This window comes from Apodemus sylvaticus, chromosome 15 (assembly GCF_947179515.1).
Source record: "Apodemus sylvaticus chromosome 15, mApoSyl1.1, whole genome shotgun sequence".
Classification (NCBI taxonomy): Eukaryota; Metazoa; Chordata; class Mammalia; order Rodentia; family Muridae; genus Apodemus; species Apodemus sylvaticus.
In genome coordinates this window covers 30,723,592-30,742,977 of record NC_067486.1, presented here as the reverse complement: position 1 = coordinate 30,742,977, position 19,386 = coordinate 30,723,592, and the positions used below count along the sequence as shown (strand labels likewise).

Sequence of the window (19,386 nt, the reverse complement as noted above, 5' to 3'; positions counted from 1 at the left end):
AGAGAGCTGACTACTCTTCCAGAGGTCCTGAGTTCAATTCCCAGCACCCACATGGAGGCTCACAACCCTATTTAATGGGATCCAATGTCCTCTTTTGGTGTGTCTGAAGACAGCTATAGTGTAGTCACATACATCAAATAAATAATGAATAGAACTTAAAAAAAAAAAAAAAAACTCAACACAATTCATGAAAAGTCCCCTTTCAAATTGTTGGACAGCGTTGTGTAAGACTTCCAAATAGAAAACAACAACAAAGAACAAAAGAAAGCAAAACAAAACAGGTTATTGCTGTTGCCTAGTTGCTCCTCCCAGTGGTCTCTCTTGCTGAAGAAGACACCGAGCACATCAGAAAACAGGGCCCCAAAGCCTTTGAGCTATAACTGCGGTGAAAGACTTCTCTCCCTGAGAAATAATATTCATCATACTAGAGAATGCCACATAGACTTCTAAGAATGAAAAGCAATCAATGGAATGACACCTATGAATGAGTAGAGTGACCCATATGCCGTAATAATCCTAGGGGTGCAATGGAAGGACGCACAATTAGCTGTATCCAACAGCTCTCTAATCGGAATTACCATCTACTCAACAAGAGGGATACTGGTAATGCCTGGTACTGTGACTGTATCAATCACCACATTTAGGAGAACCAAGAACTTTAGCTTCTTTCTTTCTTTCTTTCTTTCTTTCTTTCTTTCTTTCTTTCTTTCTTTCTTTCTTTCTTTCTTTCTTTCTCTATTTATTTATTTTTTTTAACTAAGCCAACATAATCTCTAAGTACAGTATAAACATTTGTCCCTGTACCTTAGATACATGTAGTTCTCACTCCTCAGGGAAACATCTCTTCGCAATAGAGACCATTACAGCACTACAACCAATCAAAATGTAGATTTGTTCCTCCCAGACACTAGAGCTACGTCCATAAAACAACTCCCACACCTTCGCTTCAAGGAACTTTACACAACTGGGGCAGACACATTGTAGAGGCCAGAGGATTATGGTGTTCGATGTTTGATTTTCTCTCTTAGGAGTTTTAGGAGCTACACCCACAGATTGTCAACAGCATGGCTGCCTAAACGTAAGGTAAAAAAAACAAAAAACAAAAAAAAAAAACAGAAAAAAACAAAACAAAAACGCAAAAAACCAACACAAAAACTATGTGACAAGGACCAGGCTAGGCTTGGAGAGGGGCCCTGAAAGAACTGGTGTCTGAGAGCAGGAAAACAAAGGACTCAGAATCAAATCATGGACCCAAACTGATGGCCGTGTTTTGCTCCAGACGGTTTTCCCAATTGCTCTCTCTGGAGATCTTCAGACAGTTCTCTGCTTCAGAGAGCTTTCTCCTGATATTCTAAAAACTCTCTGGATAGCTGATTTTTTGCAGACTAAAAAGCCCAGTTCTTTATTTTACACATCAGTTCAGTCTTTACCCCAGGCTCCGTCCTGATCATCCCGTGAGTCAGCGGTCTATAATCCCAGCCCCCTGACATGCCTCACAAGCACAGACAATAAGATGTCTGAGCAGAACCGTGCCCCGAGTCCACCACTTTGACCACACATGGCCCTAAATTATCTGTGTCAGGTTGACCACCTGGACAAACCCAGGGATCCACCTCCTCGCCTATGCATAAATAAAACAACTTGCCTTGCAGTGGTGGCACATGCCTTTAATCCTAGCACTTCGGTGGCAGAGGCAGGTAGCTTTCTGAGTTCGAGCCCAGCCTGGTCTACAGAGTGAGTTCCAGGACAGTCAGGGTTACACAGAGAAACCCTGTCTCGAAAAACCAAAAAAAAAAAAAAAAAAAAAAAACCAAAACAAAAAAAACCAAGCCAACTTAGCTTGCGTTGCTTTCATCACTTCCTAAATCTCTTCATCTCCCTCCTTAGTATCTTGCTAACAAGCTGGTCCCCAGTTCAGCTTCCTGTGTTCCCCTTAAATCTGCAAAGCTCCCCGTACAATTCACACTCCACCCGTGTATTTTGCATCATTGTAAACCTTCATATTTTTTAATTCATGTCTTCGCCTCTCCCTCCCCCAACCTCAGGGGCTGTGCCAAAGGTCACAGTGCTCCACCACTTAGCTGAGACCCAGACATGGCCTCTACTCCAGGTCTTGCTACCATCTTGATCATGATGGAGCCGTGAGGAGCCGTGAACCCTGACTAAGAAGGCATTCCTCAAAGGAGGATCATGAAAATCCTTACACCATTATACCAGTAACCCACAAGCCACTGTAACCTTTAACACCCCTGGAGGCGCACACCCTGCTGGCTCTGCCCCAAGGGGCAGGAGACTGTCATACTGTCCATTTTGTGGCCAAGAAGGACTTGGCAGTTATGCTAATGTGGAGGGAGGAAATCTCAGACGGCCTAAATTAAGAACTACAAGCTGCTACAGAATGCTGCAAGCAATCAAAGAAAATAAGCTTCCGGAGAAAGGAGCACAACAGTTGGTTATCCAGTACCAAATGTTTGACCCGGAAAACACACAGAGATGTGATGTTATACAATCTGAGCAATATAATGCTATGTATGCAGCACATATGCATGTAGGAAAATACATATATCATGTGCATATGTAAGAGTATAACAATTCATGGGAAAAGAGGCTATCTATTTGAAAGAGAGCAAAGATGATTATATAGGATGTTTTGGAGGGAGGAAAGGGGAGTGGGGAGTGAAATAATATAATTTTAAAAGTAAAATTGAATTTAGAAAAAAATAAGGTAAAGGTATTGGCTTTGTTGTGCCAGGAAATGTTTGTGAACCCCCAAAGACCACCAAGGAGCAGAACCAGGTGCAAATGCTTTAGTTTTTTTTTTGTTTGTTTTTTTTTTGTTTGTTTGTTTTGTTGTTGTTGTTGTTTTTTTATTCAAGCTGGAGCCAACCCTGACACAGTAGGAAGGTGGGTCCTTGAGCCTAGTATCAGGGAAAAATTTATAAAGGCAGGAAGTGGGTATCTGGCCTGGTACACATCTGATTGGGGGACCAGTATGTCCTTTAACATAATTGGCTGATGCTGGGAGCCAAACCATAAACTTAACTTATGCGTTCCTCCTGATTGGTGGTTGTTAAGCAGGGGCGGGCTTGTCACCGTGAAGTGAGTATTTGTTGAGGAAATAACACTGGTGTCTCAACTTAAACATGGATATTTTGTAGATAAGGAAACCCACTCCTAGCAATTCTGAGTAAACAACTTTGAGATGAAAGAAAATACAGTATTTTCTTTCACATTCAAGAAAATTGAATAAATTAAGAAAATATTTCTTAGTTCCTTTTCAAACCTAAGTTGCTTTAAGAATTATCTATCTGTATTGCAAGTAGATGTGAGCTTTGCATTTCCTACCTTGCATTTAAAATCCATCGCTTCATTTTGCCAATTTACAAACCTGAAACATGCAGTGACTTAGACAACAGTTTCCTGCCGATTTAATGTAACCATATGATGCTCAAAGACTCACAGTTGCCCTCTGAGCTTCACATACACAGTAGAAAATGCCCTCATTTATGGGTCCCATCCACACACATAAATAAATGACAGTAATACAAATATAAATATTATGAACTACACTAATCTCAAGACAAAAATAACAGGGATGATTTTTTGCATTTAATAAGTTTAATAGTCAACCTTCCTGAAGAAAGGCACTGAAAAGGCAACAGATGTTCACTGTAAAGTTGTGCCCATTTAAGTTATTAGAACTCATCCTTTCACACTCCTCCACTGCTGGTGGGGTTGCAAATTGGTACAACCACTCTGGAAATCAGTCTGGCTCTTCCTCAGAAAACTGGGCACGTCGCTTCCGAAAGATCCTGCTATACCACTCCTGGGCATATACCCAGAGGATTCCCCAGCATGTAATTGTCCCGACCCGCAGGACAGTCAACAGGGTTCCTTTAAGCCACCTAGAGGAAAGGCGATGGGGCGACAAGACACAAGAGAGAGGCAGGACAGCCTGTCTAGTTCTGATCAAGCTGTCAAACTTTAATTTTCAGACAAGTCAATATAAAGGGAAGCATACAAGGTTTGGGAGGGGTAAAGGGGGGAACAATCTCAGGGGGTTGGCATCATTTCTAAGAAACAGTTTCTCATAATTTCTGGTAAAGCTAGTTATTGCTGTTGGAATGTTGGCATGATAAAAGGGGGGTCATGAGGCGGTGAAGTGGAAAGGGGTTGCTACAGTAACCTATCTACAGATGAACGTCAAAAGGAGGGGGTTCTGAGACTTATGTAGGAACAGTTCTTGGCATGGAGATCTAAGTGAGAATGACTCCTGGTATCGAAGTCTCCTGGCATTGAGAGCCAGGTGGGGATGGCTCCTGGTATGGAGAGTTCTTGGCATTGAGTTCTGAGGATGGCTCCCGGCATGTAATAAGGATATATGCTCCACTATGTTCATAGCAGCCCTATTTATAATTGCCAGATGCTGGAAAGAACCCAGGTATCCCTCAACAGAAGAGTGGATGCAAAAAATGTGGTATATCTACACAATGGAGTACTATTCAGCCATTAGAAACAATGAATTCATGAAATTCTTAGGCAAATGGATGGAGCTGGAGAACATCATACTAAGTGAGGTAACCCAGTCTCAAAAGATCAATCATGGTATGCACTCACTAATAAATGGATATTAGCCTGGAAAACTGGAATACCCAAAACATAATCCACACATCAAATGAGGTACAAGAAGAAAGGAGGAGTGGCCTAGTTCTGGAAAGACTCAGTGTAGCAGTATAGGGCAAAACCAGAACAGGGAAGTGGGAAAGGGTGGGTGGGAGAACAGGGGGAGGGAAGGGGGCTTATGGGACTTTCGGGGAGTGGGGGACCAGAAAAGGGGAAATCATTTGAAATATAAATTAAAAATATATCGAATAAAATTTAAAAAATAATAACAAAAAAAAGAAAATGAATTCTCAAAATTAAAAAAAAAAGAAAAGAAGAAAGAACTCATCCTCTCAGCTAGAAAATATTTGTCCCTTTAGGTTTCCTCTATATTAAGAAGTATATTTATTTGTACATGGCTTCAGAGTAAAACTTAAATATATTAGTGCTATCCTTATCCCCACACAGAAAATATTTTAAAAAGACAATAGAAGAGAATAGTTCGTGGTGCATCTTTACAAGATATTTCTAGTAATTTCTTCCAGTGAGTGAAGTGTTTCCTAAATTCATTTTCAATTGAATTCTTAATGTACTATAGGGAACATACCAGGTAAATATAAAGTTTATTACAATTGAAAGTTCAATTCCTAAAAGTTATCCTAAAGTTTAAATATTTCTATATTGCTAGGTAGTGACTGTGCACACTTTTAATTCCAGCACTGACGAGGCTGAGGCAAGATCTCTGAGAGTTTGAGACCAACCTGAGCAAGTTCCAAGACTACCAGAGCTACATGGGAAAATCTTTTCTCAAAACATACACACACACACACACACACACACACACACACATACACACACACACACACACACACACAGAGAGAGAGAGAGAGAGAGAGAGAGAGAGAGAGATTTCCTGAGCATTTGTAATTATATCATTTCAATATTTCATGTGACTGTTTTTTGTAAAAATAAATACAAAATGATGCTCTCAACGTAAATGCTTTATTTGAAAATTAAAATCAGATCATTTAAAGCATATAATCAGAGATTGAATTGTCAGCAAATATAGGAAATGGAGGTATTTACTTACTACATTAGTATGCTTTTCTAAATGTAGGTTCATATTTTCTATAATATATTAATTTTTGCAGTTCTTCAAGAATATATAGGTATTGATAACTATCTACACATTTTCCTGATATTTTTATTCAGTATTCAATAACCTGTTCTAAGCTATTCAGTGGAGACTTTTAAGTTTTATTTGATTGACAGATTAAAACAAAAGATCAAATAAATTGGATTTCTGTTCTAGTGCATGTTCATATACATTTCACTTTGCAAGACAGATTTGCAAAAGTTCTCTTTAAAACCTGTGCCTGTGAAAGGTTTATAGCAACCAAAAAACAAAACAAAACAAAAACACAAACAAAAAAATCACAATGCCTGTGACAAATGAAGATCAAGACAAATCAACAAATCAGTTTCTCAAATGTGAAAAATATGTTGTTGTTTTTTTTTTAAGTTCTCTATCACAGCTGACTATGGACAAATTAAATTCCTGGTGGGCTGACCTTGACCTAAAATCCAGTTGCTTTGTATATTGCTCACTAGTGGCAGGCATTAAAATTTGAATTTTATTCTATCTTAATTATACAACATTAAGTATCAATTGACTAATTAATAATTTTTCATTATACTCTAAAATTCTTGCAGGTGAATTCTCAAGTACAACAACACAGTAGAATGGATAGATATTTGCAAAGTTAGATAAAGAAAGTTGATTTTCATTTTCAGGCGAAGACTGTACATTCTTATATAGAAAAACAAAGATTTAATAGCTCATTTGAAACAATCATCTCTTATTCCTTCTTGAATTAATTATCTGTCCCTATCTCTAGAGAGATCAGCACTAATACCTGCCCACAAAATAACTCCTGAGCTTGAGTCTTCCACAAACTCTGGCATTTGTGTCTTCTTGATTACAGTTCATGACATATAAGTGCTACATCATTCCGTCTTCTTGGTTTTCCTGAAGACTCTTTCTCAACCTCAGAAGACTCAACAATGATATTCATAGATAATATTGTGTCCTAAACCTTGTAGCATGATCAATTTGTTTACTTGTTATTTACAGCACAAGTGACCTACAAAAATGAAGGGAAAGTAGCAAATAGGTATTTTAAATAATCTAATCCAGTGATGTAAGCAATAACCATGCCTTGAACAGGAATTTATAAAAGAATATTTTATTCTTCCTACTTTCCAAATCTGTTTTACATGTTTAGATGAAGGTTGTTAATATTTCAGCTCTATAAATATGTCTTAAATCATTTCTCAAATCATACTTTTACTTGGAATGCAGATCTCTTTAGGAATCATGTGATTATATGACTCAAGTATCACTTGCAAATACCCATACTGTAACACATTTCATAATATTGTGATAACATATATGAGTTTGCCTGAGAAACAAATAGCTACAACATCAAGACATTGTGTATTACTTTACTTAGATAAGACATTAAAAGTCATTATTAACAATTCAGATAATATGCACTAGTGAGAATATACTCAGCTGATAAGATAATTTGTCTTTTAATAAGACCTGGGTTGTCAAAAATAGAATATGGCTATGATTTTATTGAGCAAAACCATCCTTTGAAAGAGGTTCAATTGATCAAAGAATGAGTTAAAAGAGACAGTAAAGTGATGAGAGCCTTTTTGATAGCATATAAGTTTAGATATATAATGGCAAGGATTGGATTTAAAGACGTCTCATTAACAAAGAGTGTTAAATCTGTTACAAAGGCATGGAGAAATGCAAAGAAAGGAATTTATTAATTGTTACAATAAAAGATAGCAACATATATTTTAAAATGTAAGAATAACCAGATTCATATTATTGTCCTTAATCATTACTAATTGAACTACATAATGGGATCCTTACTAGCATTAGAAGGCAACATGCCCATATACATTTAAAATATTGTTCTCAAGTTCAGTTCTGAAGTCCATCAGCAAGTTTACCACATTTAATAAATGTTTGCTAATAAGGAATATTTCCATATATTGTCTTAATCGTATGAAGACACAAATGATGACTCAATTTGAAATAAAGCCTTTAAAATACGAGCTAAGTTTTCACTATCTTATTTGCCAGGATACACCAAAATATTGTAAATAGAACTTTTAGAAACACTAGATGAGGATTTTTGAAAACCAAATACAGAGAGAAATGTGGACAGTAAAGATCCAGCTCCCAGTGTTTCAGAGAGGAATAAAGACTCCTTGGGGAACCTAAGTAGAGTCAATTCTTGTTTGGGTTTTTCCACTGTTTCTAATTTCTACCTGTGATCTGATGATGAGAGAGAGTTCAAGCATATTATGCTAAATTATTATTATTATTATTTTGGTTTTTGAGACAGGGTTTCTCTGTGTAGTCCTGGCTGTCCTGGAAATCACTCTGGAGACCAGGCTGGCCTTGAACTCAGAAATCCGCCTGCCTCTGCCTCCCAAGTGCTGGGATTAAAGACGTGAGTCACCACTGCCCAGCTTTGCTAAATTATTTTTTAAAAACATTATTTAAGGAAAAATTCTTGTGAAGCCTCACATTCGGAATTTTGTCTGGCTCTTTATCATTCCTCTTATATTAAATATACATTGAAAATGGATACAAAATCTTGAAGTTTTGACAAAACACATGGAGAAGTTTAGATTCAAGCACAGAGCACAGAAAAAGCACATAAGGAAATTGTGCTCTTGAAAAAAAAATCGTGACCTTCGCTGGAATAAAAGAAATGTTACCGAAAGGGCATGATTCCAATCACTGACGTTTTCAACTTGTAAAATTGAAGATTCATTCCAAAGGAGAGCAGAGAGCATCAGGTATGAAATTGCCTGTAAGGGAACAAACCCCCTTTACAGAAACACCACCTAGGAAAGTGTTTCTCTACAGCCATCAAGTATTGACCACTGTAATTTTGTTTCATAAAGGCTATTCTACCGTCTAGCTAGCAGCTGAATACAGAAGCATGAAGAGTGATATTGTAGGGAAAAAAATCAAGAGATATAGTATGAAGGGTGCTAATGAATTTGCAAACATTATTGAGGCTAAGCGACATGTAGAAGGGTTGGCTTCTTTACAATGATCCGCGGGGAAGATATAGATTGGGATATTAACCTAGAAAACTGGAATACCCAAAACATAATCCACACATCAAATGAGGTACAAGAACGGAGGAGTGGCCCCTTGTTCTGAAAAGACTCAGTGAAGCAGTATAGAGCAAAATAGGAACAGGGAAGTGGGAAGGGTTGGGTGGGAATACAGGGGGAGGGAAGGGGACTGATGGGACTTTCGGGGAGTGGGGGTCCAGAAAAGGGGAAATCATTTGAAATGTAAATAAATATATCAATAAATTTAAAAAAATAGAAAAAAAAGTTTAAATGATAAATACTTTCTGGAAAAGAAATAAGTATTAAAAAAAAGTAGAAGATTAATTTGACTGAAGACCCCCAGGAGATGTAAAGATGGCTGGAAGTCCACTGAGGAAAGTCCACTGTCTGCAACATGTGGCCCAGCCTCCAAGTCAGTGCTTGTGCTGCAGCAAACAGAACTGGAAGCCTTGGATTGAACAAGGCCATTGAAGTATAAATGTTTCCTGCCTGCCTGTGCTCTACATTACATACAGAATTATAGTTTGGTCTTTGATTTGCTGGATTAAAGCAATCATTTCTCTTCCAAATGTTTGTTATGATACCGTTTCTCCATGTTTTAGAGTAAGGATGTTTGTATAAAATATGCCATTTTATTACATACATGTAACTTGCTGATTATCAGATGCTCAGCTAAAGAAGATGTCTTGATTGACAGAAGAGAATTCAGATTTTCAAAGTGTTCAGGCCATTAAAGATTGGGAGGGACTTGGGACACAGCTAAAATGCATTCAGAATTAAGAGATGGCTATGAAATCTTAGGGGGCAGTTCGGATTATTTTTTTTTAAATGATGCCTGTGATTGCGCGATTAAAAACGGGAGTTGTTATAGTTAATTTTTGTTGGAGCTTACTGCATTTAGAATTCCCATGTGAATGCGACTTAGCATTGGTCTAGGTCTCTGTTTGCAGAAAGGTTCAGCTAAGGAGAGAATATTCATCCTAAGCGCCATTCCGTAGGGTATAGTACTTGATGAATCAAATGGAAGAAGTAACCAGAGCACCATTAGTTCTCTTCCTCCGAGGTCCTGTTGCAGATGCAGGTGAGTGGCTGCCCCAGTTGTCTGCTAACAGGACTTTCAAACGTAGAAGGCTGTATTCTGAGTCTGAGCAGGAAGACCCGTTTCTGAAGTTGATTTTCTTTTCACGAATTATGTTACAGCAATGAGGAAAGTAATTAAGAGAGCAGCAGGTCGTTTAGTGTGTCCACAACCTACCACCAGTATCTCTTCTGCTGTTTTTTAGAGTAACTGGACTCTATTGTTTCGTAACAACACAACCAACCAATGCTTTTTGTTCACATTATGTATGAACAATGAAGAGAAGCATGCAATTATGTAATCATTTGTAACTAGTATTTATAGACTAATTTCATCTCTAACCTGTGATTTCTAATATTAATGTCTTTTATCTTAAATCTTTGAATTTCCAAGATCTGCCTCAATCTGAAAGACACAAAATGACCACACTGTGTATATGTATGAATTAATAAATAAGGTTGAACGATACAGAATTATCCAATAAATATTTGCACAGTACATATAGCACAACAATGTCTGAAACTATGTAAATGTATTAATATTTAAACCAAGAAGGATATGACAGATCTTAGGATCTATGGTTTTCTGTCTAACTGCAGTCTGATTATTTCTAAATTCTTTGCTTTTTAAAATCTCATTATTAGTAAGTTATCCTGGTTTAACCTTGAAATCTCAAGAAGCAAACACCCACAGCCACACTCACCCACACACAGTGAATAAAATATTCACAATTATTACTGGAAGATTGTCATTTTTCTTTTTCACTTAATTGCTAGAGTAAATTAAGGCAGCTGATGGAATAGAAGAAAACTTTTTGTTTGGCCTGAAATTTAAGTGTCATTTAATTTTTGAGTAATTCAAAGGTCGGTAATGTATTTTTAGTTTCCACTTGCTCCACTCCCACTATGATCTTGAAATTGATATTCACGAAAGGTTTAGGCTTCTCTCTGTATATGCAGTTTGGGTTTTAAAGAAAGGTAATATATATGAAACATTAGAAAAAAATCGTATTCATTTGCTTCAATTACTTTAAATGTCAAAAGCTCTCTGCATAGATGAGCAATAACCACCTTCCCCCTCAATCAGGATGGAACTTGACAGAGGTAGAATAAAAGTTTTAATGTTGATCTGTTGGCAGAAGGATGGGGGTGACACTATTAAAATAAGGCTTCAGCTTCAATTATTCAATCACGTCATTTGAATTGAAGGATACAGTAAAGGGAGAGTATGGTTTTCAAATGAGAAAATGCATAGAATGAGCATAAATTTCACATTCATCTATTTATAATTATTATTCAAAATTACCAACCAAGAGCACGAAATAGTATGAGCCCCAGGCTCTTTCTTCCAAAAAATCAAAATAGAAGTTAAATAGAATGTGAGTCTTATGGTAGATTTAAAGCCAATCTCATATCACATTTGTGAAGTTTACGAGTCAGAAGTTCTTTGAGATCAGCAGCTCCTATAACACTATGCAAAGCTGCAAGCCCAGCTTTAATGAAATTTAAATTTTTCAGCATTAAATTTAAAGCTGAGTATAATGTTGCACATTAACTCTAAATGCTCAGGATATTTGAAATGCTGAAATTGACCTACAAACATTTCTTCTGGACCTGTTTTCTTGATAAATTTACTGAGGATGGGACAAGTGATTAAAAAAAATTAGTCAAGCTCCCAGAATGAGCTAACTTACAGTCCCCCTTTTATTACTTATACTAGTGAAAATAAGTAATTTTCTTTTACTATGAACATAAAGGTACTCAGTCCCAGCTGCACTGTTTCTGAGTTCCATAATCATTAACATATTATGATAGTGACTTTCAATCAAATACATATATGATTTTTGGGGGGTGATCAAGAAAGGGCGTGTAGGGGAAATTTAACTAAAATTTGTCCTAACATGAAAAGAAAAAAAAAACCCGAACATTTATTCCAAAAGACTAGCTCCTTCCTCCCTGTCTGCCTCTTATTCTCCCCTTCCATCCTTTCTCTCAGGGCAGTATTAGATATCAAGTTCAAGGCACTGAACCTGCTAGACAAATGGATTCCCCCACACTTATTTCTAAGGTTTCAAGGCCACTTTGAAAAAATGTATTTGCTTCAGAAAAGCAAAACAATGCAAATGTGTATACAAAATATATACACATACAAACAGATACAGGCATACACACACACACACACACACACACACTAATACTGCTTTAAAACTTTTTGGTTTTACTCTTTAAATTTGCACATGGTACCTGCCTTGTGAGTGGTTAACATACTTTTGCACTTTACTGCAGGGAATACTGATTGGAAGGCGATTTACTAGGGCCATACTATACTCCTTTATGGGTTCTGTTTGAAGAGGTCTCTATCTTCGCCCTCTTTGCCCTGGAGTACCCACACAAAGCCTGAAAATCAAGGGCTGTGAGAACCCTTAATGAGTTTGTAATGAAGACTAATGCAAAACTGATTCCTTTTGTCCCTCAGTGAACAATTCATAAAAATTATTATGTGTGTCCTGAGTGTGGAAGGATCTCTGCCTTAGCAGTAACATTTTTTTAAACTAACTTTGCCTGAATATCTGTTTATCTCTCCTGCCCTACATTTCTGTTCCCTTATATAACATTAAAAATAAACTATTGCAGACAGTAGTTTTCCTTGGGGCCTAGTTTCAGGGAACTCAGACTAAGAAAACAACCTCATTAATGGATTTTTTTTTTTGGTTATGCTTAAGTAAAGAGAACATTTCCTGCTTCTAATTTATAGAAGGAAATGATATAAGACCAAGATTTGTGATACATTTGGATATGTTGATTGCTTTGAGGAAAACTTACATAATGGTGCTGACATCAAAAGGCAAATCAGTGTACCTATGTACTGTTTACCACTTAGGAAAGAACTAGACATTTTTTTGGTCACAAGAAATTTCATAAAAGATTCTATTTTGTGTAAAATACTGTAGGACACTTGTTTAAAGAAGATTGCATTGCAGAGTAAGTAAAAAGAATTGGCCAAAAATAATAAAGTGTTTTATTTTTCATTATTTGATTTTGGCATACTGAGACTATAGAGCTACAGAATTGATTAATTTATTAGCTAAGTATACAAGTATTCAAGGCATAATAGATCTTAATTATGAAAAGTTCTCAATATACAACTGTAAAACAAAGTTTGTATGAAAGCAAGTAAAGTAACTTTGAAAAATCTTCTTGTATATAGTCTCTTGAAGTCATGGCAATTTAGATATGAAATAAGTGGAATAAAGCACTATAAAATTAACGTTTAATACATTAGCATTGTACTTTTAAATGAAACCACTAGAAAAAAATTCAAGTTTCTCCTTTCCTCCCCTATTTATTTTGTGTGGATATATTAAAATACATGAACTGTAAATGGCTATAATTTAGGTTTTGATATATATTCTTTTATAAGACATATACAGAAAAATCATATGTTAGTGGTGTTCACATACCACATACTAATATAGGTATAGGATACTTATACTCCCATATACATATGATGATTATGATGGTAATAAGAAAGCCTTGTCGCCTAAGAGCATTTTACCTCTCTTAATATTGTAGTAGAATAAATTCCCTTTGAACGTATGTGAATGCACTTTCAGCTAAATTTACAGCAGTGCTTCTCCCATAAGCACAGACATACCTCAGAGACTTCAAGGCCTTAGCTACAGATCAGTGCAATAACGTAAGTAACTCAGGTAAGTGAGCAACTGGGGCTGGTGATATATCTCTGTAAAAGAGAACTTGACGATCATGTTTCTGTCCTTGGTTTGATCATCAGGATCACCAAAAAAATGATTTTTAAAGTAAGGTACTTTATTTCTTGTTCTATTCTAGTAGATATGAAAGTTATATTTATAATACTCTATATTCCATATCATATCTAAGATATGCCTATATTAACCGATGTTATTGATAAATTGAATAATCAATTGAGCCCTAGATAAGACAAGATACAGCTTATAAGGGTTTTATCTCAAGTTTCATGGCTTTTCTGGTTAAGATGGTTGGTCCTGTAGATTAGCTGCAGCTTTTTTTTTTTAAGTTTGGAAACTTAACTGTTTTGTTTGTTCTTTATTGGTTATTTTATTTCTTTACATTTCAAATGCTACTCCCCTTCCCGATTTCCCCTCTGTGAATTCACTATTTCATCCCCTTCCCCTTCTTCTATAAGAGTGCTTCCCCAATCACCCACCCACTCCCATCTCACCTCCCTGACATTCCCCTACACAGGAGCATCAAGCCTCCACAGGACCAAGGGTCTCTCCTCCCACTGATGCCAGAGAAAGTGATCCTCTGCTATATATGCACCTGGAGCCGTAGGTCCCTCCATGTGTACCTATGGATTGGCAAACTCTTTCAGCTCCTTGAGTCCTTCCCCTAACTCCTCCATTGGGGTTCCTCAGCTCAGTCCTACAGTTGGCTGCAAGCATCCACATCTATATTGGTGAAGTTCTGATAGAGCCTCTCAGGAGACAGCTATATCAGGTTCCTGTCAGCAAGCACTTCTTGATATCAGCCGTAGTGTCTGGGCTTGGTGTCAGCATATGGGATGGATCCACAGGAGGGGCAGTCTCTGGATTGTCTTTCCTTCAGTCTCTGCTTCACTTTTGTCTCTGTGTTTCCTTTAAACTGGTGCAATTCTGAATTAAAATTTTTGAGATGGGTAGGTAGACCCATCCCTCAACTAGGGTTAGTGCCTAAGCTCTGGATATGGCCTCTACAGGTTCTCTCTTCCCTTTGTTGGGTATTTCAGCTACTGTCATCCCTTTTGAGTCCTGGGAGTCTTTTGCTTTCCTGGCATCTGTGTCTTTCTTGTGACTCCCCCCCCCCCAGTTTCCCATCCCCTGATGTTACACACCTCTGTTCTATTTCCTGGCAATACTTCTCTCTTGTCTCCTTCTACACCTGACCCTGCCTCACCCCTTTCCTTGCTCCTCCCCTCTCTCTCCCAAGTACCTCCCTTCCTCTACCTCCTGTGATTATTTTGTTCCTCCTTCTAAGTAGGACTGAAGCATCCATACTTTTGTCTTCCTTCATTATGACCTACATACAGTCTGTGAGTTGTTTTGTGGGTATTATGAGCTTTTTTGCCTAATATCCACTTATCAGAAGTGCAACCCTGTGTGTTCTTTTGTGACTGTGTTACCTCACTCAGGATGCTATTTTCTCATTCCATCCATTTACTTGTAAATTTCACACAATCATTGTTTTTAATAGCTAAGTAGTATTCCATAGTATAAATGTACCACATTTTCTGTGTCCATTTCTTTGTTGAGGGACATCTGGGATTTTTTTCCCAGCTTCTGACTATTATAAATAAGGGTGCTATGAACATAGGAAACATAGGTCCTTGTTATTTGTTGACATAAAATGAGATGTAAAAATATGTTTTTGTGTCTCTTTACTAATTCGATTTCTCTTTTGAAAAATTTGAGCAGACTACTTTTTATAATGTAAAGAATATGGCCATGCAGGAAAGACAATTCAGAGAGCAAGAACTGGTATTGCTCTTGCAGGGCACATGCAACCACTTTCCACAAACTATATGGTGATTTAAAATCATCTGTAAGTCTAGTTTTGCAGAAGCAGAATTCCTCTTTTGGCATCCTGGAACATGAGGCAAGTACATAATTCTCATTCATAAATTCAGGAAAAATACACACACACATAAGATAGGATATAAAATAAATCTTTAAAAAGAATAAATTCCACTTTGTGTAAGGCATGATATTCAGATACCGATTTTTTAATCAAAATTAAAAGAAGATACATTGTAACTGAGGCTATGTGTTAACAACACTGTACTTATCATAATATTTATACTATGATAAATATTTGTATTGCAGGTACTGGCATATTTCCCCAGAGACTGACAATAACCAGTGATACCAGGTAAACCATCCCATCCATAAAGGGACTTGTAACCAACTCACCTGAAATCACATCCAAGTGTGGAAATCTACACCTTATATTTTGCACCCACTTACTGATCCACCATTCTGCATTATGTTCATGTGGTCTACAGGCGTTAGAGAATCCAGGTAAACCCCTACTCCATCCAAGCCCTTGCATGTACTAGCTAGAAAGCTCACCCATCACTAATATACTGCATCCTATACTCAGCGCTCCATTTCTTGCCCCAAATAGCGTTCCCAAGATCTACCCACACCATGAATACAAGGCAAGCACTCTCCCTACAATTTTAAGCAGTATCTGCCTGCAGATATTGCTTAAACACAGCTCTACTGAAGATACTAGAAGGTAACCTCCAACCCAAGGAGGTTACCTACACCACGAAAACAACAACAAAATAGTAAATAGTTCCCCACCAACAAAACTAAAAGAAGGGAAGCAAGATAGCAAGATTATAGGCACAAGCGCGCGCGCACACACACACACACACACACACACACACACACACACACTATAACTTTTTTCATCAAATAGAATTATCAATAATTTGTCAATAATATCTTTTAACATCAATAGACAAAATGCTGCAATAAAAAACACAGGCTAACAGATTTGATGTAAAAACAGCCTTCATCATTCTGCTGCATACAGGACGCGCACCTCAGAAACACAGATAAGAAATACCTAAGAGTAAAGTGCTGAAAAAGATTTTCCAAACAAACACATCTAGGAATCCAGTGTGCGTAACCAATCTAATGTTTAATCAAATAGACTTTCAAGTAAAATTAATCAAAAGAGATGGAGTCTTGGGGTTTGTCAGAGTCAGTGCAACTAACCAGGAATCGAACGTTGAAAAGCCTCTTCTGGGCCTTCCGAAGAGTGACGTGGCAGTGGGGATGACAAAGTCAAGACAGAGGCACACGTAGAAACAGCTTCTACTGGAAAGGAACCCTCTGGTCCTATGACATCCACAGCTTCTCAGAAGCCCTATGGTAACCAAGGGAGACCAGATGGTTCCTTGGGTGGGGCAGCACCGCTAATCTTTCCTGACTCGAAGAATGTAGTTCCAGTGGGCATATTCGCCCCTGAGGCAAACCCCAAGGCTGAAGAGAAAGAGAAAGATACAGTCAAGCTTTCACCCAAACAAGAAAGTTTCCCCCCAAAAGGGTATTTCCCATCAGGAAAGAAAAAGGGGGAGACTAATCGGCAGTGTGAATAAGCAAAAGAAACAGCAGCAGCATCCACCTCCACCTCCTCAGCTCCCTCAGATGTCAGAAGGTTCTGCTGATGTTGAGCCAAAGCCAAAAAAGCAAAGGCAAAGGAGGGAGAGAAGGAAACCCGCGGCCCAGGCAAGGAAGCAGAAAACCAAACAAGCAGTTCCCATTGGAGAACCTCAAGAACCAGAGATCAAGCTAAAGTATGGTACCCAGGTACTAGATAAAACCGATGCCAAGAACAAGTCTTTTTCCCCTTACATCCATGTAGTAAATACATGTGAACTGGGAGCTGTTTGTACAATCATCAATGCGGAGGAAGAAGAACAGACAAAATTGGTGAGGAGCCGGAAAGGTCAGAGATCTCTAACCCCTTCTCCCAGCAGCACAGAAAGCAAGGTGCTTCAAGCTTCATCCTTTATGCTGCAGGGGCCTGTGGTAACCGAATCTTCTCTTGTGGGGCATCTGGTTTGCTGTCTCTGCGGCAAGTGGGCCAGTTACGGTAACATGGGTGATCTCTTTGGACCCTTTTATCCCCAAGATTATGCAGCCACTCTTCCGAAGAATCCACATCTTAAGAGGTCCACAGAAATGCAGAGTAAAGTCAAAGCTCGGTGCAAAAGTGCTTCTAATGGTTCTAAATCTGAGACGGAGGAGGAGGAGGAGGAGGAGGAGGAGGAGGAGGAGGAGGAGGAGGAGGAGGAGGAGGAGGAGGAGGAAGAGGAGGAGGTGCAGCAGCAGCAGCAGCAGAAGGAGCAGAGAAGCCTGGCTGCCCATCCTAGGTTCAAGCAGCGCCAATGCTCAGAAGACTGTGGTGGGGGTCCTCAGTCCCTGTCCAGGGGGCTTCCTTGTAAAAAAGCAGCCGCTGAGGGCAGCAGTGAAAAGACTGTTTCAGACACAAAGCCCTCTGTACCTACCACTTCAGAAGGTGCTCCTGAGCTGGAGTTACAAATCCCTGAACTACCTCTTGACCGCAACGAATTTTGGGTCCATGAGGCTTGTATTCTCTGGGCCAATGGAATCTACCTGGTCTGTGGCAGGCTCTATGGCCTGCAGGAAGCGCTGGAAATTGCCAGAGAGACTAAATGCTCCCATTGCCAGGAGGCTGGCGCTACTTTGGGCTGCTACAACAAAGGCTGCTCCTTCCGATACCATTACCCCTGTGCCATTGACGCAGGTTGTTTACTACATGAAGAGAATTTCTCGGTGAGGTGCCCCAAGCACAAAGTGAGACCGTGGAGATGAGAAGGTGGTGGACACACATGATATAATGGAGTCTTCCTGCTGTGCGACCACACCCCACTCTGCCCTGCAGCCCCGCCGAGCCTGCCCATGACAGCTCTTCCCTCCTATGTTCTCACATCACACTCAAACTCATGACACCACCGGAAAAGAAAGATACAAGATGACTGTTTCCATGGACACAATCTCCATAGTGACGATGTGGGGAGGGGGAGGGGTGGGCTGATGGGGAAATGGGAAGTTAAAAGGGTGGGATAAAAAAAAATATATATATATATAAATCTATTTTTAGTCTGGAAAGACTTTGTTTAAATGAAAGTGTGCTATCCCTTCTGATTCTGTTTTAAAATTATCTAGTTAACTCAAAATTTGTTCCAATGACAATGAAATTTAAATGTGAAATTGAACTGAACAAACTCATCTTGTAAAGGTTGGGGTGTGGCTTTGATCTTCAGCCTGTCTCACAACAATTCCGTGAACACTAGGCCCAGGACTGAAAGAGCAGACAAATGACAACCACCCTTCCCTTGGTCAGAATCTTCTCGCCGGGGGTGGGGGGTGGGGGGGCTGGGAAGTATGGGGGGTGGGGGGTGGCACACACCTGCAATCCCAGCACTCTGGGAGGCAGAGGCAGGCAGATTTCTGAGTTCGAGGCCAGCCTGGTCTACAGAGTGAGTTCAAGGACAGCCAGGGCTACACAGAGAAACCTTGTCTTGAAAAAAACAAATCCAAAAAACAAAAACAAAAACAAAAAAACATAAAAAAAAAAAAAAAAAACAGAAGAATCTTCTCACAGGGGACGTTTGGGGGAGGGGCCAACATGGGGATGGTTATTTTCAAAAGTGTGGGGAATGATGTTTAAACACAAAAATAATTCTTTTCTTTCCAGAAACAAACAAAAACAAAAACAAAAAAAAAAAAAGAAGAGAGTTGAATGTGACCTAATAGAAGAGATAGGAGGTGATAGACTCAACACTATTGGCATAGGTAATGAAGTTCTGAACAAAGTACCAAACATATAGGCACTAAGACCAGCAATTGATAAAAGTTAACCTTGTGAAACTGAAAATCTATATTGAAATGGAGATATATTTGTTAGCAGAATTTTATCTTATTAATTATGAGAGTCATACCCATGCTACACAGTCTC

General features: G+C 38.5%; 1 protein-coding gene across 1 annotated transcript; it reads left to right on the top strand.

Annotated features, from left to right (window-relative positions):
• The first annotated feature begins 9,786 nt into the window (after positions 1–9,786).
• On the top strand, positions 9,787–18,239 carry LOC127666310 (transcription factor 20-like). Its single transcript, XM_052159104.1, has 4 exons — positions 9,787–9,856; positions 16,552–16,670; positions 16,962–17,675; positions 17,733–18,239. Exons 1-4 carry the CDS (start codon positions 9,787–9,789, stop codon positions 18,237–18,239), a joined length of 1,410 nt encoding a protein of 469 aa, XP_052015064.1.
• Positions 18,240–19,386: the final 1,147 nt, after the last annotated feature.

Excerpts from the sequence above, each read along its gene's own strand:
- LOC127666310 (XM_052159104.1), top strand. The coding sequence starts at position 9,787 with ATGAATCAAATGGAAGAAGTAACCAGAGCACCATTAGTTCTCTTCCTC. Across the intron at positions 9,857-16,551 it reads AGGTCCTGTTGCAGATGCAG|ACTTTCAAGTAAAATTAATC; the intron begins GTGAGTGGCTGC and ends TTAATCAAATAG. Across the intron at positions 17,676-17,732 it reads AGGAGGAGGAGGAGGAGGAG|CAGCAGCAGCAGAAGGAGCA; the intron begins GAGGAGGAGGAG and ends GAGGTGCAGCAG.